Here is a 26,582-nt window from a genome sequence, read left to right as displayed (position 1 = left end):
GGTCAGGGGAAATTATAACAATAATAATAAATATAATAATATATACATTTGTATAGCGCATCATTCACTGTGCTGTGTGCGCTGATAACAATGATGTATTTCAAAAAGAATGTATTTCAGAGTGGGTTAAGTTAGTGCATGATATTGTCATTGGTAGCATGCACAAACTGAAAAAAGGGAAACAGAATTGGGAGACACCCATTCTGTCCCAGCCAGCTGTCATCCACAGTCTGGCTGTCCGACATGAAAAGTTTGTAGCTGTATCCTCATTCCCAATGCCATTTGAAGTTTACAGAGAAAACAATATGTGAAACACTGGACTTCCTCATTGATAACGTAGATGTGACATTTGAGGAAAATACATTTAGACCCAGCTGCACCAAATTTGCTCCATTTCTTGCTGATCTGTTTCAGCGTACACAGCTCGGATTGTCAAAGTCAAACCAAGGGAATTTGACCAAGAAGATGATCTGATATCGTTCAAAAGCAGTCAAACGGACAATACCCTTTCACTAACGTACCAACTAACAATAAGGAGACCAGTGAGGCTGTCTCGTATGTTTCATATTTAGATCTGTGCATAACGATTCAGAGTCATAAAAATCTTTCCACATGACCATATGACAAGATGGTTGACTTCCGTTTTACAGGTGCCACCGGTGAGGTATGATACGCGAACACCTGGTATCATCACTATAGTGAGTCATAAACACATGGGCATGATATATTCGGAGTCGTACAAAATTGCTTTTGTAGGTTTTATTCAGATCATCCTTAGAGCCACAGCATGCTGCCACGATGTATTTCCGGATACTGTTATGAATGTGTCAGACCCTCGTCACGTAGCATGTCTAGCCATTTCGTTGTAACGTTGTATGAAGAAATAAGAACGTTGTGAGACTTGTTTATATACTGAACCGCAAAAGAAACGTCACCATGGATAGATATATGAGAAACCTTATTTGTCCAAACACTGTAAACATACTTTGAGACATATTAAAAAGATGAAACTTGGCATAGCTGATCATCAAGGTTGAAATTAAAGTGTCAAATGTTCTTGAAGTGAAACACAACACTAATCTCTGAGAAAATGGCATCACAAAAGTCAGTATCTTGTGTGCAGTGCAACGTCGATACATGGAATGGATGAGGTGGTTGATAAAGGCCATAGGCACTTGAGCCCACACTCTGAGGAACCAATGACGCAGTTCAGCTGTAGTTGTCGGCCTTGGTCGGACGTCATTCAGTCGTCTTTGAATCTCGTCCCACAGATTCTCAATGGGAATTAAATCGGGACTGAGGGCAGGCCACAGCATGGTTCTGATGCCATTCAGCTGGATGAAGTATCTTGTTGCTCTCGCAATGTGGGCACATGCGTTATCATGCTGAAACTCGTGGTTGCAGCGACGTGCCAAATGAGGTATGGCGTGTGGTCTCAAGGCTTGGTCAATGTACCGAGCTGCTGGGACACCATTGCCTCTCCCTAGACCGATGTTCTGGAAGACCACAGGGCCGACCCTCTGTTCAAGTTCAATTCCACCCCACACCACGATGCTCAGACCACCCCGCGAGTCTCTCTCAACAACACAAGCATCCGAATAACGTTCCCCACGGCGTCGCCAGACTCTCTCTTGCTCTCTCTCTCTCTCTCTCTCTCTCTCTCTCTCTCTCTCTGCCATCTGCTGTTGAGATACAGTAATGGCTCTCTTCTGAGAAGAGGACTCTTCTCCACTGCTGCTGGCGCCAATGCTGGTGCTGTGTTGCCCACTGAAGACGGTCCCGGCGATGACATGGTGTCAGAATTGGTCCTCGGTTTGGCCTGTGACAGTGGAGATGTCTGCATGTCAATCGTCGACGCACGGTATCCGCACTAATGTGTCGCTGGTGTGTCTCCATGGTCTGTCGAGCAGTTACGCAGCAGTAACAAAGCGAACTTGAAGATGCTGTCGCACAGTCTGACGTCGGGTGGTGACCCTTGGTCTTCCACTACGTGGTCGGGCATCTGTAGTGTTGGCGGTCTGGTACAGTTGCTGGAGCCTGTGTATGGTCCTTACGTGGACTTGAAATGCATTGGCAACTTGCGGTTTGTCCAGCTTGCAATCGTTCAAGGGCTTGGTGTCGCTGATTTCTTGACAATCTTGGCATATTGTAGCAATTCAATATCGATTGAATGTTATCCGATCTGGGTGGATTTTAAAAGGGCAAGAAATGGGGGAACGCATGTGCATTTCAATTTACACGGAACGTGCATCGGAATACCATGGACGTTGCCGTGATGCGTTTGGGCGATCGGTTTTATTGTCATCTGCTTTGCATTTTTATCATCAAATTTCATTTTTCCGGACAAGGTAATACTAAATTTTAGAAACTTTGACAAAAAATTCCCAGATATTTAAATGACAACTTTTCATACAATGTTACTTGGAGTAACGTTTCTTTTGCGGTTTAGTATACAATGTATACGTTTTTGTAACCGCGACGTCAGCACAGAATGGCACTGAGTAGTATGCAGGCTGACTGACGTCCAGACACCATGAGCGTTAATGACACAGGAAAGGTGCAACTAAACATTATTCTTTGCAAATTTATCATTTCGGCATGCAAATCAGACGGTTCAAATTCGATGCTGATGCACGGCGGCGGCTGTCTGTCAGTGACGAGATCTTGTTAAAGCAAGCCATGATTAAAAAACCCGATGAACCTTTTTGGAAACTTGTCTTCTTGATCAATGCTAGATAGTGTACACTCTGTGATTCAGACAGAAATACAACTGCAATAAGGTGATCTTTATAGTTTTTTAACATAACTATATTTGTCACGCGTAACAACACGTTAAGTGAGTAATGCGATTGGAGTGAGTGGACATTGTTTTTTTCAAACGCGGATTGATACAAAAGGGCTGATTCTTGATCGGCGACAGTTTGTTTTCCTTGAAACGTCTTCATTATGATTATGGGTGATAAATAGAATAGCCCACTCGGTACGAGTGATTAATCATGACTAAAGCTAAAGCTCGCAACTTAAACATTAATTTCACTCGTGACATATTTTCCGTAATCACTTGTACCTCGTGGGTTATTGTATAAATATGCATTCCTTCGTCACATACACGATATATCATATACGAATACATACACACCTTCTCCACATAAACATAATATAGCATATTCTAATATACACACTTCTACGCCACATATACATTGTGTAGCGTATTCTTATATATACGCTCCTACACCATATACACATTATAAAGTGTATAATAATAAATACAATCCATAATGCATACTCTCCTACTCCACATACACATGATATACGACATAAAGCCCCGCGTTACACACTCATGATATACAATATCTTTATTTATTACCCGCCGAGATCACCCGTTAAATAAACATACAGCTGGATTACACATTATGTTATACCAAAGCGTGTCCTTATGTACTGCGGGAACAAGTTTCACTAACAACTCCCAACATCACTCGGCTTTTCAACGACATTGCGTGCACAGATGACAGCTTGTACACACTCGATGACCCGAGCAACGCTGTTGCAGGGCTGATGTCACATGGTATTGTTTCGCCGACAAAATTTGACAAATACGTCTTAGGGTATTGTGACGAGTTTGTGATGCAGGGCCCCGTTCTACAAGGCGATAGTAAAGCTCAGACAGCCCTAAGTCTATAGGTTACGATCACCTAAGCGTTACGATAGCTTTGTGGAACGGAATCCTGATTTCTAAAAGTTGTTCACTGTATGGCATTACGTGTCAACTTTTGACGTGTTTGAAGAATGATTCTGTTAAACTCAATAGTATCATGCTGTTGATTCCGTCGATATAGGCCTATTCACAAACGATAGTGAATTTCTTTTTTATATAAGCGGCAAGTAATAAATAAAATACTAAACTCGCTCCCATGTAATACCAATTTTATGAAACTCGTGAATAGTCCTGATATCTGAGTCGATTTCCAGAAGTTGTTATGTATTAGATCTTGGTTGAACTGTATCTAAGCTGTGAGTTCGAAACATGTTATGTTAGATTGCTTGGGTCAGGAGTAAATGGCTGTTGCTGAATTATCCGTGTGACTGAAATGGTATTTAAGAAGACTGTAAACTAAAATTAACGGCAGTCACTAAAACTTTTCACCGTGATTTGACGGTATGGACTGTAGTGTGGTTTCCCAATCTCGTGGACCAGGGACACACAGGAATATGAGAATAGAATCTGAGGCAGTGACATTCATGTTCTGTAGCCTGACACCAGGGCCCCGTTCCACAAAGCAATCTTAGGGCATTTGGCCAAGAAGTTTAACTTAAGCTTCGGGTATATCGATGATCAGATATCGTTCAATAACCATCAAATAGCCATTTCACTTCCACTGATTTACCAACCTAAACCAGAAATAAAGGAGACCAGTGAGACCACCTCATGTGTTTCATATTTAGATCTATGCATGGAGATTCAGAGTGGCCAAACACTCTCCACAAACCATATGACAAGATGGGTGACTTCGAGTTTCCAATTGCCAACTTTTCCTCATGTCGAGCAATATCCCTGCAGGTCAAAGATTTCAAAGAGCATCGTACGACTCCTGTCCAGAAGCTATTTGATCAAGGTTACGTCATTCACGACGCCAGTAAAGCTTTCTAAACCTTTTATGGCAGACATGTAGAGGACATTTGTAAATTTGACGCATCGGTTCAGTAAAGCCTTTGCATGTGTTTGTGATAGGTAACAGCGGTGGGGTAGGATACGATCCCCTTTTCGCGAACACCTGGTATCATCCCTATTTGATAGTGATTCATATTCACATGTTCATGATATAGCCGGAATCGCACACTCGACTCTGCATTTTGCTGAGATTTCTGATGAATATGGGGAGTGAGTGGGTGAGTGAGGTTTTACGCCGCTTTTAGCAATATTGCAGCAATATCATGGCGGGGGACACCAGGAATGGGCTTCACACATTGTACCCATGTCGGGAATCGACCCCGGGTCTTCGGCGTGACGAGCTAACGCTTTAACCACTAGGCTACCCGACCGCCCGGATGAATATGGAAAAGGTTTTGTCGCGTATATTGAAAGTGTATGTGTGAGTGACACAGTGACAGAATGTGAGTGAATTGTTTGAAATGTGTGAATGGTGATTGTAAGTGAAAGCTAACATATCACATATGATATTGATGCAATCGAACAACGGACACTCTTTTATGACCATGGAAATGGGTTTTGTGGTTTTATTTATGTGCGTTGAAAATAATTCTAGAATTGTCATAAAAGGTATTTTGTATATATTTACGTATTAATATTACATAAAGTGTCTTACAACTGTAACGTGTGTTTTACAGTCTCCACGTGCTACCAGATGGTGTGTAGAAAGAGATATGTCATCCTGACACCAACAAACCGTCAGCAGTGAGTCATTTCAGACAGATTCTCACAAGATGTTACCTGTGGTTGTCAGTAGTTCTCTGAAGTAAAATACACGTCGGAAAGGGGATCTATTATAATCTGGAATCGTCCTGGGATTTTGTTTTTTGATATCCAACATCCTCATTTTAGAATAGAAAACTGCTGGTTTGTGTAACCAGTATTTTAGAATTACTTAAAAATCATCACTAGAAAAATATGTGTAACTTCTCTTTCACTGAATCAATTGAAACCAGATGGACACAGCCACGTGTGTCTGTACAACCATGTGACTTGGATGCAAATCAGCGATCCACGTGGGCAGTTACAAACAGCATTAATGAGGTCTGTGTTTGATATTTGTCAGTAGCTGGTTGAAGAATCAAAATGATGTTCTCCTCCAACTACTTCACGTGTCTCCTCCTGGCCTTCCTCGCCCAACAAGCTTCAGCCGGAACGCAAAACGGAAGATCTTCAGCGTGTCCAGTACCAGGTCGGGTGAACCAGAAGCTTCAAGACCTCTGCGACAGTCTCACCAACATTATTAACGGCTTTGATTGTGTTTATGACGTCATCGCCGAACAGTGTCCATGCCTGAGTAAGTAGCATAATGAGCTTTGCTTTGGTTATATGCAACTTATTAAACCTTTTCTGTCTGTGGGAAGCGTGTTCGTGTGCTGGGGAGATGCAGTGGGAGGGTTGGGTTTCTAAGTCAAAAGATCAAAACATTAATGGCCTAATATTTGGAGAAAAAGAAATAGAAGGAATATATTATGCAGATTATTCGGCTCTCATTCTGAGAGATAAAAAATCGGTCAAGAAAACCCTGGAATTTTATTTAAATCAAAGGGCCTACAGCGGCTTAAAACTGAATTTAGATAAATCAGTCGTAATGTCACTTAGAAAAGACAATTTTATTCCTCCTTTTGGCATAAAGAAAATTTATAGATATAAATTTCTTGGCGTAATGATAGATGCTATTGATACGGTGTGTCACGAGGAAAATATTGAAAGACCTTAAGAAAATATTAAAAGACGTTTTAAAATCTGGAAAAGTAGAAATTTAACAATATATGGACGTTGTCTTTTAAGCAAATCTGAAGGAATTTCTAGGTTAGTCCATCAAGCAAGTTGTGTTTCCTTTTCACCAAAAATAATCAAAATAATCAAAAGAGAACTGTTTACCTTTATTTGGAACAGCAAGTCATAAAAATTATCAAGAAATCGGTTAATCCAAAAACAAGGAGAAGGTAGCATTAATGGTCTAGATTTTGGGACCTTTAACGCAGCGTTAAAACTAGTTTGGCTCGGCAAGTATTTCTCTAAGAAGATCTGGACACTTCCTATTGCACATTATTTTAAAAGCATTGGTTCGCTTGAATTCTTACTTAACTGTAACTTCCAAGTCTCCAAATTAAAATAAATTAAAAATCTCATTATTCTATAAAGAAATTGTATCCTTGTGGGAGACCTTTTTTGCACAAAGAGAAGAAGACATCTATAATGAAATAATTTGGAATAACAAAAATATCTTAATCAATCGAAAAAGTATATTTGATGCGAAATGGAAAGATGCGGGCATTATTTATATAAGGCATTACTTAAAAAGAATGGGGATTTCTTTCAACGCGAAACAATTGCTAGGAAATATGGAATTGACATAACACCAAGAAAATATAGTAGGTATATCAATGCTATTAGGAAGGCAATAGGGCAGAACATGTTTAGTTTCCAAAACGTGGGTCCTATAAAAATTGAACCACATCCTGAAGTTAACGGAATCAGACTTGCTGACACACCTTGTAAAAGTAAATTTTGGTATAATACAATCTATAATGTGTTCAAAGTTGCTATTGAAGATGTTTTTACATAGAAAATATTTGTAAAGGACATGAGAATTGGAAACAAGTATAAGCAACTGCAGTTGAAAATTCTACACTCAATCATTCCTTGTAATCAGTATTTAAATAGAATTAACATTAAAGAAAGTAATGTATGTGAACATTGTGGTAGTATAGAAACTGTTAGACATTACATGTTTCACTGTTCAAATGTATTACCCTTTTGGATAGAATTCTTTAAATGGGCGAAAGTTAATGTACATAATCAGATTTATAATACTTACAGAGATATTGTATTGTATGGTATAGAAGGAGGCACAGAGGAGTGTACTTTGATGAATTATTTACTACTGCTATCAAAGTATATTGTGTACAAATGTAAAGTAACTGAAACCGACTGCCTTTTTAGAATATTTAAAAGAGAACTAGCAATACAATACAAAGTACTACAGTATAACAATGTTAATCTTGCAGATAAAAATAAATGTGTACTGAATAATTAGATGAGTATTATTGCTTTAAGCAACTCAAACCCAAATATAAACCCTGGTATGCCAGTCCACCAGGCAATGTACAGGGCCATGTAAATTCGTGGACAATTAACATGAATAAATGAAAAAAAAGGGGGGGGGGGGGAGGGTTGGGTTGCTGTTTGGGGTGCGGTGGGGGTACTGCAATGAAATGGCAGATACTTACAGTCAACTCTATTCCATCTCAGTGACAAATTTCAACAATGAATTCCCAGATTTACCTGAGTTTTAAAATGAAATATACCAATGAAACCACATCATCTGTTTTATACATAAATCTATGCCTTACGATCCACAGTTGTGTAGCAAGAGGGATGATTTCAACTTTCCAAAAGTAAATATTCCATCTATGTGGATCAATATTCAGGCAGCTCCAGCCTTTGATAAGAGTTACAACCATCAAGGCATTTGTAGAAGTTCCAAAAAGTTATATTGTAGACTTCTAGATAACATTTCCAACAATGACACAAATGTGTCTGATGCAGTTCCCTATTTTGAATTGTACCATATTTCCATGTTTTTACAGGTGAGTACTTGACTTGCCTTTGCAAGTGTTTGTGATGGGTGCTTCCTTTGGGTTAGGATACACTCACCTGTCCGGTAACACCTGTTATCATTACTATTTGATAGTGTACACATGCTCATGAAATAGTCGGATTCGTACATGCGACTCTGCTTTTTTGCGGTGGTTTCTTATGAATATGGAAAGGGGTTGGACACCTTTACCTGCAGGACAAGTAGTTTTTATCCTACAGTTTCGTGGGGAGACATTGCACGGGTGGCCCAGTCGTCTAAGGCGCCGCGAGTCGCTGTGCAGAGTTATGTCCCTTGGGCACGCCAGAAACCTATGATTGTGGGTTCGAATCCCGGTTCGCCCCGATTATGTTTCTAGGTTTGAGACCTGCATCATTTCGGGCTTTCCTCCCGCACTAAGCTGACACGCCGTGAAATAACTGGAATAACGTTAAAAGAGGCGTTAAACTCAACTCACTCACTCACTCACTCAAACATTGGCGTTGTCCTTCACATGCCACTCATTTATCTGTAATGAGTCTCTACTCACCTTCAGCACATCTGTATCTACACCAGCAGTCAATTAGGCTATTTATTAAACAATCATCCGGACGAAATCCAATCTAAACCTGTGCATGTTATATTTATGTGGTATAAGTATAACTATTTGTAAAGTCACAAAACACAATCTAAGTTTTCTATGCCAAATTCCTTCTTCACAACAATGATATAATTTAAGTGACAAAATAATGTACATAATCATAAGATATCTCTACTGACAAAAGAGTCCACAAATAATCTCTGGTAGACCTAGAATAAAAAAGTTTCCATTGGTAAAGTTCATTTGGCTATTTGGTTGTTTTTATTGTTTTGCTTACAGTGGCAATGACAGCATATATGTTACGCGTATATTAAATCACTACTCCGACATCACGTGCATCACACCTGTTCTGACATGACATAATCTCAGGTATTTGGCAACGATATACAATTCACATGCTACATCACGTAGTAAAGCGTCTGTACATTCTGTAATGATTTAGGGTTTCCGTAATCAAGTATCATTTTAGAATAAATCTATCATCTTGCAGGTGACCCCCCCAGGTGTTTCGAAACAAAAGTCAACACCTTCTTGGCTGCTCTTCAAGCTTTCTCTACTGCAGTCCAGACCGCCAAGACCGCCGCTCCAGATGACTGCCCAGACCGTAAGTCTTTTAGAAACAGGAACAATATTTTCTTGCATTGCAATTACATCATATACCCAGAAGCGATAAATTCACTGATTAACTGTTGATTGGACTTAAAACTTGGTCCACAGAGAGCTAAGACCGAGATTAGATGGCAGATTCGGCCAGTTTGATTCAGGCCATTAAAACATCACCATTAAACCAAGTCAACAATAAATGGTCACTGTTAGTACAAAGATGCAGTTTTACACGGCGAGGGTACCAGTGCAGAGAACTTCAGCAGTTATAAGTAAAAGCATGACACGTGTTTTAAAACTGGGTAGTTAAACTTTCTATCACACGCCCTTTGCAATTCAAGAGCATTTTATTCATGATATAATAATCATGACATTAGAAAGTATATAGAAATATGTAATCTTTAATGTGTAGTGCTTTGGGGAATCTTTTCTGGACCTTGAGCGTGGTGGCTCAGTTGATTGCCCGAGAGGACAGGAAAAGATACAAGATCCCTGGAATCTGTGTAATATCGTTAAAACAAATATAGTCATTACACCAAATAAATATTAACTAATGAGATAATTTGCCATTTGTTAACTCGGGCATGGTCTTACAATCGTTACTTCCAATCAAGTTTCAAAATTGTATGCGCAATGTAATCCCTGTCGCGTTAACTTTAAGTTGTTGCTATATACTTGAAGGTACCGGTGCGGTGTTCGTCGCTTCGTGTAATGGAACTGATGTTGCCGTGGTGGATCCAAATGGTTTCATTCAAAATGGCTTCACAACACGTTTTAGTGTTGACGGATTGACACTGGAAAGCCCCTTCGATAACTCCGACTATGCATTAGATTACTACAGAAACAATTTCTTTATTCTCATATGTAAACCCATGCCCAAAGGAAAGGACTATATTTTAGCACAGAATCGTGGTACGTTAATGACCGTCTCATGTACATTCGTTCAAAATCTCTTATCAATTTGTTTGTTGAGAAAATGCATCTGTTCGGACCTGCAATGCATCCCCATGTCAAAGCCACTTATGATTTGAGTGTATGACAATGTGTCGAGTCTTTCTAACACTTGGAAATTTAATATGGAAACGTACTCCTCGGATCTCCCCTCCTCCTTTCTGGCACCTAATGATCTTAGGAAATGACATTTTGTCCCAATCAACTGTAACATCGTATGAAATTATTCACTTCTAATTCTGACATGTAATTGGAAAGATAATGCTTTTATCCTGTCATATTCTTACAACTATCCTGTTAAACTTTTACATGAGATATATGCACGTATACACCCTGTCATATTCTTACAACTACCCTGTTAAACTTTTACATGAGATATATGCACGTATACACCCTGTCATATTCTTACAACTACCCTGTTAAACTTTTACATGAGATCTGTGCACGTATACACCCTGTCATATTCTTACAACTACCCTGTTAAACTTTTACATGAGATATATGCACGTATACACCCTGTCATATTCTTACAACTACCCTGTTAAACTTTTACATGAGATCTGTGCACGTATACACCCTGTCATATTCTTACAACTATCCTGTTAAACTTTTACATGAGATATATGCACGTATACACCCTCTCATATTCTTACAACTACCCTGTTAAACTTTTACATGAGATATATGCACGTATACACCCTGTCATATTCTTACAACTACCCTGTTAAACTTTTACATGAGATCTGTGCACGTATACACCCTGTCATATTCTTACAACTACCCTGTTAAACTTTTACATGAGATCTATGCACGTATACACCCTGTCATATTCTTACAACTACCCTGTTAAACTTTTACATGAGATCTGTGCACGTATACACCCTGTCATATTCTTACAACTACCCTGTTAAACTTTTACATGAGATCTGTGCACGTATACACCCTGTCATATTCTTACAACTACCCTGTTAAACTTTTACATGAGATCTATGCACGTATACATCCTGTCATATTCTTACAACTACCCTGTTAAACTTTTACATGAGATATATGCACGTATACACCCTGTCATATTCTTACAACTACCCTGTTAAACTTTTACATGAGATATATGCACGTATACATCCCTTCATGTGACGATTGCTGACGCTTTTAATCCTTATAGGTCTTAATTTGTCATTGATTTGTTGTCGGGACCTCCAGAGACAGGAGTCGCAAATGGCATTACCTTCAGTACTGCTGAGAATCTCGTTTATGTCGCCATGACCTTCGACGACGATTCTCTAAATGGCATCTATACGGTCGATAGATTTGGGGATAATTTCGTCCCTTTCTGCTTATATGAAGGCGATATTGGCAACATTTACATTTGTGGCGGGTATGTACATCTGACAGCAGAATAGCAAGGTATTGTGAAAGTACACGTTATCTTTAACTGTACGCAGTTACCATGGCTATCGTGATAGTATGATAGTATTGTCACTATTTGATAGTGATTCATTAAGAAATGCTTGTTATATGGTCGAAATCATACAATGGACTCTGATTTTAGCAGAGATTTCTTATAATAATAGAACGAGTTTTGTCGATGATATTGGTAAAACTACCTGCTGTCTATAATCCTTTATTATGTCATCGGGGGAGACTTTGATATATAATATACACACTCACATGAGGAAATTTGTCAACGGATTCAGACCTAAATTTATCAAAGTATGGTATATTTCAAACTAAGAGGGACATAAATTTAATTACGTGACCTTGAAAATCGAAGAAGATAATGATAATGTGGGAGTTGTGAGTGCAGATATACACATACAGGCGACTGCATCCTGTATCCTGTATATATTGTCATTGTATTATATGCAAACTAAATGTGTTTCAAACTATATGTAACAGAACAGGACAGGATTCACAAGATATATGGTTGTGACGGTGTAACGGAGAGCTGACAGGGGGTTGACGTTTTGTAATATTTACATTTATGTTCAAAGAATAGTTTATGGCTGGTGTTCTTATTGTGTATTCTTTAATCGTTAAAACCGTTAAGTATAATGAGGGGTAGAAAATGGATCAAGTCAACGAAACTACTAAACAATATATGAAACAATATTGTTTTTGCTGCAGTTACCTGTACATGAGTGATGGTCAGGAAATCATTCGAAAACCACTCAACGGCATCGGTGACTGGGAACAAGTCCTGAAGTTTTCAGAGCCGCCTCTCGAGTTTGTAGTTCTCGAAGATGGTAGGTGAAATTAATACAATTGATTATATTTTATCATCCAAAACTTGCTCCCACAGGAGATATCGCTTGGGTGAGATCTGTAGATAGCGCTGCAATGAAATTACATCACAATGCTTTGCAGACCATTGTGACTTCACTGGTTATTGTTTACCATGACGTCACAATCAAATAACATCACTAATGGCTCTCCTACTGAAGCTGTTAGCAGTACTTTTTACACTGAAGACACTGCTAATTACTGTCTACAAATTGAAAAAGTTGGAAAAATGGTGTTGGATGATAAATAAAATCCCTCTTGTCTTTTGATATCAAATATATCAACACTCGATGATAACAGTGGCAAATTTCCACGGCAAGCCTTGGAATTTTTCCACTTTTATCCACTCGTGTTGATATATTTGAGATTGTAAATAGTGCAAAACAACGTAATTATTTACATGAATATATATGATAGGTGTGTACGTATACACATTTATATTTGCCTAGTATGTATTTAAATCAATTACATAGCATAGCAAAATTATATGTGAGTTGTATTGTGTTAATTGACTGTTCTGTACTATGCTAACCAGCATATTGCTGCTCAAACTTGACCCTGGTAACCCACACACGGTTACAGGAGACACGCTACTATATATGTATCTGATACAGGTAGAATAGAGTTTTGAGGTGAATCAGGTTCATATATTTATTCTACATTTCTCTGATACACAGGGAGGTGGCACGGGTGTCCAAGTCGTCAAAGGCGCAGCGATTCGCTGTGCAGAGTTGCGTCCCCTCAGCAGGCCAGAAACCTATGATTATGGGTTCGAATCCCTGTTCGCCCCGATTATGTTTCTAGGTTCGTTAGCACCACCCCCGTGCTCGTGAGTTTTACTGATGTGGTAAACGTCTGAGACCTGCATCACTTCGGGCTTTCCTCCCACATTAAGCTGACATGCCGCGATATAACTTGAATACTGTTGAAAGCGGCGTAAAACCCAACTCACTCACTCACTCTGATACACAGGGGACACGGTGCAGAGTAGTGTCCCTTAGGCATGCTATAAAATTGAGTTCGAATCCCGGTCCGCTCTGATTATGTTTCAATGTATAATGTTTGTCAGCACCATACCCTTGCTCATGGGTTTCACCAAAGTGATAAACGTCTTAGACCTGCATCACTTCGGGCTTTCTCCCAATAACAAGGTGACACGCCGTGATATAGCTGGAATACTGTTTTTAGCGGTGCTAAATCCATTTCACTCACTCACTCACTCTCTCATACAGGAAGAATAGTGTTTTGTGATGAACCCGGTGGCCTGTACGTCTATGATCCTGCAGAGGAAATATACAAACAGCTGAAAAAGCCAAACGACGATTGCTGTGGTTCAATTAAAGTCAGCCCCTGTGATTCCCTCATCTACGTCGCAAACAAAGATGATGCGTGAGTAAAAAAGATTTAATACGTTTTGAATATATACAAAATGATTCAGTTCGACACAATAAACTTTCTTACTTCAAAACAAGAAAAATGCATTGTTGGCATCTTATTATTCTTTAGATTTGCATTTGTTGGTAATTCATCTGTAAATGTTGAACCAATGTCAGTCTTGTGGAGAATTTTAAGTCTTTGCACACTGTAAATATCAGTACATTGTGCGGAGCCCTTTTTACATCATGTGACTTGATAATTAAAAGATAGGAGTGAGTTCTTCGGTCAGAGTTGGTTTCTATCCCATAATTTGTGAAAAATAATTAACTGAAAGTAAGTATATTATATAAAAATTGAATTGTGTTTTAAGTCTGAACATGCGGCCTTGCATCCTGTTCCTGTGCCTTTTTATATCTGGATCTTTTGCTGATGGTAGCCACATGTTATACTTGTAGTTAAAGGGGGTGAGGGACGCCACATGATATACTTGTAGTTAAAAGGGGTAAGGGACGCCACATGATATACTTGTAGTTAAAGGGGGTAAGGGACGCCACAAGATAAACTTGTAGTTAAAGGGGGTGAGGGACGCCACATGATATACTTGTAGTTAAAGGGGGTGAGGGACGCCACGTGATATACTTTTAGTTAAAGGGGGTGATGGACGCCACATGATATACTTGTAGTTAAAGGGGGTGAGGGACGCCACAAGATATACTTGTAGTTAAAAGGGGTGAGGGACGCCACAAGACATACTTGTAGTTAAAGGGGGTGAGGGACGCCACATGATATACTTGTAGTTAAAGGGGGTTGAGAGACGCCAGAAGATATACTTGTAGTTAAAGGGAGTGAGGGACGCCACATGATATACTTGTAGTTAAAGGGGGTGAGGGACGCCACATGATATACTTGTAGTTAAAGGGGGTGAGGGACGCCACATGATATACTTGTAGTTAAAGGGGGTGAGGGACGCCACATGATATACTTGTAGTTAAAGGGGGTGAGGGACGTCACATGATATACTTGTAGTTAAAGGGGGTGAGGGACGCCACATGATATACTTGTAGTTAAAGGGGGTGAGGGACGCCACGTGATATACTTGTAGTTAAAGGGGGTGAGGGACGCCACGTGATATACTTGTAGTTAAAGGAGGTGAGGGACGCCACATGATATACTTTTAGTTAAAGGGGGTGATGGGTGTCTTAGTTCGTTGAGTCAGAGGCAGACGTTCTGGATTGGAACGTAACTGCTAGATATTCTTAGAAGGAACCTCACCATACCAGTATGGTTGCGTTGGTAATGAACTAGATTTCAGATTGGATATGAGAGAGGTAGCTGGGAAGGAGGCATCTTGGTGTCAGGCTTGGCATGTACTGTCAAACTGTTGGACATACATGTATCTTAGAGGTCAGGGTGAACCTTGGAGAAGCTGCATCCAATTGTTTAAGTCGATTGTACTCACGATAAGCTCCCCAAGGCGAACTAAGATGCGCCTTTGGTTATCAGGGTGCATTCATTCAATTTGTTGTTGACTGTTTTGAGCGTTGGAATAAGTTATATAACATAACATTAATTTGAGGAATCAGTATCATTTGCACAGTCCACATGTTGACCTACTTTCCTCAGTTTCTTCAATCGGGTAGATTGAAGGTGACTAAATGGAGATTTCTTCTTTCAGGGATATTGAGATCTACAATGCTACATCATTTACTTTTGTTGGATCGCTAACATACACCATGTCGACTCCTTCTTCATGCCCGTCTATTGCGTGTAATCCAACATTCTGGTATGAATTGTTAAAATGGCTTAGTAACTGACGCATTTCCTTTATAACACATCCAGCAACAACAACGACCAAGTAATTAATTACTAATTGAACATAGAGTTGAACATTATAATCTTTCTTGTTACATCTATTGCACTTCCAAACAGCTTAAAAGCTTGCTTTGTATGACTGAATTGTGATTGTAAATAGTCCAATCTTAATATCCGTCAAAAATATCCACTTAATAATTTCGAATAAGGGTTATCAAAAAAATCAGTTTATACAATTAGATGTGTCAGATGTGTTTAGAGGAGAAGACCGCTTATATAATTTACCGACTCTTTCGTTAAACGTTAAATTGTAATTCAGATGCATATTTTCTGGTTTTCATATCACAGCTGCACATGAGCGGGATTCGATGACGGTATGTTATGTTTTGTTGATTCCAGTAAAACGCCCTGAGCCAAGACGTTTCTTCCCTTCAGTGTAACTGTGTTTTTGTATACTGTATGGGACAAGCTATTTGTTCATCCTTTGTTTGAAAGTGGCAAATTAAATGTATAGTAATTGTTAGCGAGTGATTATTTGCACAAAACAGTTCAAGGTTCCAGCGATATTTGATCTACAAGATATTGTCAACTTTTATCAAAGCATTGTTATTACTTAAGATATGAAACTATTCAAGTATGAACAAATTCAAGTAACAGACATACAACTTCCGTGTCCATGTGATGGATCCTACTAGAGTCAATTATATGCCAGCGTTTAAAGTTTGGTGTTTGCGATCTCGTGTATGACTTTGTCTGTACCTGTATGTGTATGTGCGTTTGGGTGAATGAAGTAATTCATTTGCTAATCTGAATTCGCCTTATATTTTCAGGATGAGCTGATATCGGAAACCACGTTATCCGAGAATTACAGAATGCAAAAAAAGTGTAGGGGCATTGTTTTGTCAATAAACCTTTCTACACTTACAACATGTTCGTTTCTTTTGTCATTAGTGAGTACAGTGTCTGTAAGGAACAAACTAATGAAAACGTCATAGTTATGTTGATATGTTGACAAGTAGTGTCTAACGTACCTTCTCACAATTTACATAGCCAACGTTTACACAGAACTTTAACTCCAAAGTCAATGTTATGTCACTTTCTTCAAGTTTCAAAATCAATGCGGCTTTTCTTTATTACTGTCTATTACTGGGCTATCCATTGAAGGTAGAAATCCGAAATACTTACGTAATTAATAAAATATGTTGTTAACAACATTAACAGTTCATGTTGATAGTTTACTTGATATAGGACTTGATATATTCCTAGAGTTGAGGGAGTAAGTATGAACCAAATATGAAACGTCAATGCCAGAGAATAATCAGTCTCAACTTTCTGGAGAAACAGATTCCATTTTGGCGAGTGAGTTGGGTTTTACGCCGCTTTTAACAGTATTCCAGTTATATCGCGGCGTGTCAGCTTAATGTGGGAGGAAAGCCCGAAGTGATGCAGGTTTCAGACGTTTACCACTTCGGTGAAACCCACGAGCACGGGTATGGTGCTGACAAATCTAGAAACATAATCGGGGCGAACCGGGATTCGAACCCACAATCATAGGTTTCTGACGTACCCAAGGGACGCAACTCTGCACAGCGAATCGCGGCGCCTTAGACGACTTGGCCACCCGTGCCCCCAGATTCCATTTGGTGTAAATGACGAAATGGTCGTGAAAATAATATAAAAATGAGGGACAGCACCAGATGTTCACGAACAGGGTTTCACAAGGTCGGACAAATTAACTTAAGGTAAACCTACGCTGCTATGTAACAGCTATGTACTTACTAAACACTCAGTCACGATATGAAAGTTGGTTTTGAATAATAACCATTGACCTAATTTGAAATTCCAGTTTTGAAATGTTTCGTGTCCGAATAAAATTATTTTCTTTCATGCAAATATTTTCATCCTGTATTTGTTATCATGCAATTTTGTGACCTTCGGCATGACCCTGTAATGGGGGACAAGAACAGAAGATATAAGGTCTCACAATAATCACATAAAGTGTGTAAAACATGCTTGCTTATTCGATAATAACCAACTTTTTCCTCGGGATAATGAATGTGTGTTTGAAGGAAAATAATTGTGAAAATCCGGACGCCAAAATGCATTTCTTGATCCATGGGGCATCTGTTACAAAACGTTGTTACCAACGATATGTTTACATCTCTATGTTCAAAGTTTCGAAAAAGTGCAATTGAAAGCAAACGTCATGAGAACGAAATGTGAAATGCTGGACTTCCTTATTGATAACACCTATGTGAAATTTGAGGGAAGGAGTTTACAGTTTCAAAGAGACAAAGAACCTGTCATGAATTTAAGACATAAGGAATGACTGATAATTGATATAGCATACCCTAATATAGACACGCCTACACCACTAATAAGTGGTATAGCATACCCTAATATATACACGCCACGCCTACACCGCATATAATTGATTTAGCATACCCTAATATATACAAGCCTACACCACTAATAATTGATATATGACAGCCTAATATCTACACGCCTACACCCTTGATAATTGATACAGCATACCCTATTATATAACGTGATATATACATGCCTACACAACTGATAATTGAAATTGCATATATAAATGTATTCAAGTCAACACAACTGATAATGGATATAGCATTTCCTAATATATATACGCCTACAACACTGCATAGCATACCCTAATATATACATGCCTACAAACCTAATAATTGATATTACAAAACCTAATATATACTTAATTATATACCCGCCTACACCACTGATAATTGATATAGCATACCCTACTATATATACGCCTCTAACACTGCATGGCATACTCTAATATATATATGCCTACAACCTAATATTTGATATTACAAAACCTAATATATACATAATTATATACCCGCCTACACCACTGATAATTGATATAGCATACCCTAATATATACACGCCTATACCACTGATAATTGATATATCATACCTTTATGTATATATACGCCTACAACACTGCATAGCATACCCCAATATATACACGCCCACACCACAGATAATTGATATAGCATACCCTACTATATATACGCCTCTAACACTGCATAGCATACTCTAATATATACATGCCTACACACCTAATATTTGATATTACAAAACCTAATATATACATAATTATAAACCCGCCTACACCACTGATAATTGATATAGCATACCCTAATATATACACGCCTATACCACTGATAATTGATATATCATACCTTTATGTATATATACGCCTACGACACTGCATAGCATACCCCAATATATACACGCCCACACCACAGATAATTAATATAGCATACCCTACTATATATACGCCTCTAACACTGCATAGCATACCCTAATATATACATTCCTACACCCCTGATATTTGACATAGGATACCCTAATATAAACATGCATACATCAGTGATAATTCAAATAGAATACCATAATATAAACATTCCTACACCCCTGATAATTGATATAGAATAACCTAATATATACATACCTACACCGCTGATATTTGATACAACATACCCTAATATATATAAATGCTTATAGGCCAGACAATTGAAAAAGTAAAGGAGCATTACATGAAGGTGAAGTTTGATTGTAATTTTGTTGTGCTGTGTTGTGCAGAGTACGAAGGAACATGAGCAATAGAATAAAAAAGGAAGCAAACAAATTCTTCCAACACTTGAAATTTATTGGAATTCATTTCACTTTTCTCATCCACAGAACTTCCCCCTTGTTTCGATTATATATTCTTGTAATATTTTGCAAAAAGAGATTCCTTTCACCATCCAACACATTTCATAATAGTCTGTATCCTAGCAGCTGAAGTCGATGCTGCCCCAGTGGAATGTGGAGTAAAGATGGACATGTCAACTCCTGCCATATACAATCCCTGCCAAATCCATCTCGAGATTGTTGCTCGTGTAACTGCCTTGAAGGGATTCTGATAAACATACTAGTACAACTAGGGCAATATATTCCCGTAATACTGTAACTATACACAACCTCCGATCTGGAGGAAATGCTGGTTGTACAACTTCCTGTAAATATCTACCTGGCCAAGAGGTGTTTATCAAGTCACCTATTCTCACACTAAACTTTGAGGGCTTAATAGGTATATTTCTCAAATCCAAACACTGAACCGATTGGACATTTGTTCTGATAACAAGGCTTAAAGCATAACTAATTTTAAAGTAAGACATTTCAGTGAGAGATCTCCGATGGTGACAACCTCTTGAAATAAAAGAGTACAAAATCTGTATCCCATGTCACTTAACATTCAGGAAGTGCGGGTCGTAACTGAAACACACCTTTAAGTTATCTCATAACAGGATGAGTCCCTATTGCCTGTCCCTTCTCTCTGAAAACGCTTTTAGATAGCGCCGCTCCAGTAGTGTTGATAGCATAGTAACCTAATCCCTTGTTATACAGCAGAGTCAGGAAATCTAAAACCACTCCCACAGATGGTGAAAAGAGATCTGTATTCTGTTCACGGCAATATTCATGTACTGTCTGATGTAAAGGCTGTACTGCTTCTTTGTGGACTTCTTCCATGACTGCATAATGAGCCATGCACTCAATATGTCCTGCTCTGCAATGAGTCCATTTACAGGCTACATGCACACAGTCTTGTCTTTGGCAGGCTGAAGGTTTTCTCGCTGATTTGTGGCCAGGATAGGGTCTCTGTGAACAAGAAAAGGACAATCAATTAACATGCCTGTCAACTTCGAAAGCCACACTTGAGTTGTCCTCATTGGAACCACACATGTTCCTTCTGTACAATATCTTTCATCTTTTGGAAACACCTCCCAATACAATTGAAAGGATGAAAGGCATAAATATACTTATCCTTCCAGGATATTGAGAACATAACTGTCAATACCACCTACTGAGGGCTGGTCTGATAACATCACGCCATCTCTGATTCAATTTCGAATTGGCACAGATCACAAGAGCTATCGTATCAAAAGTTTTCTTGAACATGTCAGTTGGACTAACTGCGCTAAAGTCAATCTCTTTCTTTTGTATTGATAGAAACATCTCCACAACAGATATGACAGGAACGCTATCTCGGAATCTTGGTTGTCCTAAACTTCCTTATTTACCAATGGCGGGACCATTGAAATTTGGCATTTGTCCAACGCAGCCTTTATTTTCTCTTCGGAAACTTTCTTCTCTCGCACAGTGTTGATGAGGCTAGCCAACTTTCCACTTATTTTCGGCCCCGTTTCAACACCCAGTTCGTAATCTTGTTCAAAACCTTGCAGAAAATTGGATGAAGCAATATCCTTTTCTGTCGGGGTAGTATCCGCGAGGATATCATCAATTTGAGATTTGACTTTAGTTTTCCTATACTTCTATCTTGTTTCAATCCTATCTGGAGCAGACTCGTAATCCAGGGAATTCTCAACTAGGTGCATCATCAAAGTCATTTTGTCATTCATTTGTTTTAACTGTTGTAGAATTAACACCTTTTTCTACATATCAGTCGTGTTCGACCACGTTGAACAATCAGTGACAGTGTTACAGTCCAACGTGGGTCATTTCCATGTAAGAAGTTTTGCTAGTACCCGGTACCGGTCCAGTCTGGACATCATCTTTGTGACTGGGATCTACTGTTTTTGTAACAGATGATCGTTTAGTGTTAGTTTTCTTTCCCGAGTTCATCTTGACTGGGAAAATCGCCGTTGCGAAGTCAAACTCGGAAGACAAAATGGCGGACATTCACGACGGCAAAACGTCTCATGTGATTCACACATTTGTTGACAGCCCTTACCACAACATTGAAAACGGTCCCGAAAGGTTACTTTACTGTTACAAGTGTGTAACATCTGAACAATCTCGAAATACTGTCGCGAGTAACACGATTTCGTGTTTCCCTCTCGTTACCAAGCGCACAATGACCACTCGTGACCTCTCGCGCTTCTCACGTGATTACGAGGACTCGTAACAGCGAGACAGAATTGATATAGCATACCAAAATAGATACACGCCTACACCACTGATAATTGATATACCATACCCCAATATATACACCCCTACACCACTGATAATTGATAAAGCATTCCCAAATATATACACCCCTACACTGCTTATAATTGATATAGTATACTCCAATATATACACGCCTACATCACTGATAATTGATGTAGTATACCCTAATATATACACGCCTACACCACTAATAATTTAACACATGTCTTAGCCATGGATCGATTGAAACATTTATTCACGAACACTTACAGATGAATAAGATACCTGCTCGTTTGGTGCCCAAGTTTCTAAACTCTGATCTTAAAGAAAAATGAACTGACATTGCCTGAGACTATTAAGAGCTAATGGCGGAGGATTTTGTCAAACTTCAAAAGACATTAGTAACGGATGACAAAAAATGTGTTTACCACTTATATCCCTAGTCAAAACGTCAATACATGGAATGACACCATTCCCCTTCTCCGGCACTAAAGAAATTCATGTCTTCAAGATCAGTGAAGAAAGTCAGGGCCACTGTACTCAGTGATGTGATCCTTGTTGTTTACTTAGAAAGTCATAAGACGATTACCGGTGCCTAATATGCTGATTTGCTTCATCGCCTGAGAGATTCTATCAAAAAAAGCGGCGAGGGGTTCTACTTCATGACAATGCCTCTTCTCACACCTCTCGACTTGCAAAGGCTGTTGTGCGATATAATTCCTCATCCTCCATACTTGGCAGACCTGGCTCCAAGTGATTTCCACCTGTTTCCCAAACTTCCTACACCACTGACAATTTATGTGGCATACCCTAATATATACACGCCTACACAACTGGCAATTCATATAGTATACCCTAAAATAAACTACCGTCCAAAAGAAACTTGGCAGCTTATTTGAAGTTCGATAGCGAAACAACACCAAAACATAAACGATCAGAATAAACTGTATTGTAAACATGAATATTTACCACAACCTTAGGCGGAAAGTCATAACAATAACATGACAAGCGACTTAAATATGGCTGGTAATGTTCAGGTGGGGTATGCAAAACAGTTTTTCATTACACGTGCAAATGACTTGCTCGGCACAAAATGACTATAGATGGGGTTTGTGTCACCCTAGTAGCGTGTGTGACCTCCATTGGCTTGAAGGCAGGCAAACACTCTCCTACGAGCTGAATTTGTCAATCGCCTGATGACGTCACGTGGGATGCGTCGTCATTCTTCGTGGAGGGCCTGGATGAGTTCATTCCTGGTGGTTGGAGGTTGTTGTCGTCGTCGAATTTGCCTGTCCATGAAATCCCAAAGGTGTTCTATGGGATTAAGGGCTGGTGAACGAACTGGCCAGGGCAACACATGGGAATTGTTGAAAGTTTTGCACAATGTTAACAGTATGTGGCCTAGCATTGTCATACTGGAACACAATACCCTGTGGTTGTTGACGAAGAAATGGAAGCACAACAACGCGTAAAATCTCATCCCTGTAGCGTACGTCATTCAAGTTACCGTTAATGATGACCAATGGCGTCCTCTCATCAGCACAAATGCCACCCCACACCATGACACTCATACCACCGAAGGGTACGACCTCTTCGACACAACAACGAGCAGTAAGTTCGCCTCCACGACGATACACATGGTGTCTGCCATCAGAATGGAACATACAGAACCTACTCTCGTCAGTGAAGAGGACACGCTGCCAATCACGTCGTTGCCAACGCCTAACTGTTTGCGCCCATCGCAGTCTTCGACGACGATGTTCATTTGTCAACAGTTGCCCTCTGTAAGGTCTATAGGCTCTGATCCCTGCTGCCCTTTGTCTTCTGGCTATTGTCTGCCTGCTGACCACACGACCCAACGCATTCGCTGCCGATGACGTCACAGGTAGGAATCGATTACGCAGGTGCAATGAGCGTAGGTAGAGATCTTCATGGGTCTTCACGGGTCTGTTCTTGGCCTGTCTGATGTGCGACCTGTTACTCCCAATCGCTGGACCAAGTTGACAACGGTATTACGGGAGCAGTTGAATGTTCTTGCAACATGCGACTGTGTTGCATTCCTATAGCCCTCTCACGCTGTTCTTGTGTTAACCTGGGCATTGGTGTTTTTTCGTCATACTGCATCTCTAAGAGATAAACTTTGCAGTTTTTCTCGCGATTGTTCACGTGCAATTTTAAAAAAACGCGAATAATGATTTTACTTCCAAAATCACTTTCACACAAAAACACGTGCACTACACTTCAGTAATTGCACGAGGTTTTATTCGATGGGTGTAGGCGACTGGTTTTGGCTTGGTTACGTTTGGGTGAAAGTATCTGTGTTTCAATAATTTCATTTTTTAAGTTGCCAAGTTTTTTTGGGACGCTAGTTTATACACGCCTCCACCAATATTATTTGATATCGCATACGCTGATATAAACACGCCTACACCACTGATAATAATATAGCATACCCTAATAAATACACACCAACACCACTGATAATTGATATAGCATACCGTAATACCTACACTCATACTTTATATAAATCATAAAAAGAACCAATATAGAATATCCTAACGCATGCCCTAGTATTGCAAATGAACATCACATGATATGTACACAAACGCTCTGACATTATTCTCCACCAATCCTACATTCAATAACATATTCACCCTTGTTTAATGACAGTGTATTTTATCATTTACCAATGGTTATATCGTTTACCAATGATTATAACTGTGTTACATTGTCTCTGTTGAGATACACGTAACACCTTTTTGAAAAGCAAACCCATTCTAAAGAACAACTGACGACTCACTTATATGCTTGGTAATCAACCAGCTGTAGTCTAATTGTTTCCACGTGCTACCAGATGGTGTACAGAAAGAGATATGTCATCCTGACACCAACAAACCGTCAGCTGGCTGATACGTCAACATTTTGCCTCTTGTGATCAATATCTGTTTAGTAAAGTACTCAATGGAAGGGGTATCTTCGACAGATAATCACCCAAACAGAAAACGTATGTGTAAAGTGGTTTGTGGAAATATAGTTTATTTGAATTAAATAGTATTGAATTTTACAAACGTTACTGTTAAATATTATTGTTTTGATGACTTTTGCAACGTTGGTTTGTGGAAAACGAACTGTAAGCAATACCCACGCGCCTATACTAGTCCTGACTAATGCGGATTTCTTAGTCCCAACCCGTTGAGATATTATACCGCAGTTTAACATGAATACCCCTCTCACACACAGTGTACTGACTCCGAACCAACCAGTCTTTGTTTAAGCCCCTTAATACCGAACGGCAGACAGGGTAACAAGAACTACCATATTTTAAGGTCTTTCGTTATGACGTGGCCATCGATCGAACCCCGACCTTCCGCTCGTCGAGCAGACGCTCTATCCACTGGACCACGGAGACGGTCGTAAATCAGTGGGAGGGAATTGGGTATTTGATGAATATCCAGATGTATCACTGCGCGGAAAACAACTATATAAAAAGTAGCATGGTGTTTCATCAATATTCTGCATATGTTCATGTATTAATTATATCTAACTTGATTGAAATTGCCACATGTTAGGAAAGTTTTTTCTACTTGCTACCAGATGGAGCACAGCAAGTGATATGTCATCCTGACATCAACAAACCGTCAGCTGTCATTTTAGAAAAAAAGCTCGCAACATGTTACCCCTTGTAAACCATAGTTCTCTAAAGTACAAGACACAAAGGAAAGGGAATTTTCGAGATATTCTCTCCCAAACAAGAAACGCGTAGGTGAAGTGAAAATTCGTTTACGTTTCCAAATTAATACTGAAATAAAAAAATTGACAGCAATTTTTACAACGATGTTATTTTCCCAAAACAGGAGTAACCATTATACCGGCGATATGATCAGTTGCTTTCTTCGGTATAAAAGGATGTACGTCTAAAAGTGATTGCTTGTATCTGTATTTGGCGTCTATATAATGTCTGTTCTAGGTGTCTATCATGTGTTAAGCTTGTATCTATATTATATGTCTATATAATGTATGCTCTAGGTGGGTATAGATGTTTAGCTTGTATGTGTATTAGGTGTCTATATAATGTCTGATCTAAGTGTCTATCATGTGTTAAGCTTGTATCTATATTAGATGTCTATATAATGTATGCTCTAGGTGGGTATAGATGTTTAGCTTGTATGTGTATTAGGTGTCTATATCATGTCTGATCTAAGTGTCTATCATGTGTTAAGTTTGTATCTGTATAAGGTGTCTATATAATGTCTGTTCTAGGTTTCTATCGGGTGTTAAGTTTGTATCTGTATCAGGTGTCTATATAATGTCTGTTGTAGGTGTCTATCAGGTGTTTAACCTGTGTCTGTATTAGGCATCTGACCTGTGTCTATATAATGTTTGTTTTAGGTGTCTATCAGGTGTTTACCTTACAAGTATCTGTTTAGGTGGGTATAGATGTTTAGCTTGTATGTGTATTAGGTGTCTATATAATGTCTGTTCTAGGTGTCTATCGGGTGTTAAGTTTGTATCTGTATCAGGTGTCTATATAAGATCTGTTCTAGGTGTCTATTGGGTGTTTAGCTTGTATCTGTATTAGGCGTCTAAATAAGATCTGTTCTAGGTGTCTATCAGGTGTTAAGCTTGTACCTGTATTAGGTGTCTATATAATGTCTGTTGTAGGTGTCTATCAGGTGTTTAAC

The 26,582-nt window shown here is 39.1% G+C and overlaps 1 protein-coding gene across 1 annotated transcript; it reads left to right on the top strand.

The window, feature by feature from the left end:
• Nucleotides 1-5,797: 5,797 nt before the first annotated feature.
• Nucleotides 5,798-15,923, top strand: LOC139451968 (uncharacterized). The gene is made up of 7 exons (XM_071233251.1): nucleotides 5,798-6,008; nucleotides 9,386-9,499; nucleotides 10,180-10,431; nucleotides 11,662-11,827; nucleotides 12,577-12,695; nucleotides 13,965-14,121; nucleotides 15,785-15,923. The coding sequence occupies exons 1-7, from the start codon at nucleotides 5,798-5,800 to the stop codon at nucleotides 15,921-15,923; spliced, it is 1,158 nt and encodes a 385-aa protein (XP_071089352.1).
• The last annotated feature ends 10,659 nt before the right edge of the window (nucleotides 15,924-26,582 follow it).

Source organism: Haliotis cracherodii, unplaced genomic scaffold (assembly GCF_022045235.1).
Source record: "Haliotis cracherodii isolate W230 unplaced genomic scaffold, xgHalCrac1.p SCAF_9, whole genome shotgun sequence".
Taxonomy (NCBI): domain Eukaryota; kingdom Metazoa; phylum Mollusca; class Gastropoda; order Lepetellida; family Haliotidae; genus Haliotis; species Haliotis cracherodii.
The sequence above is the reverse complement of the archived record's forward strand: the minus strand, read 5'-3'. Positions and strand labels throughout refer to the sequence as shown.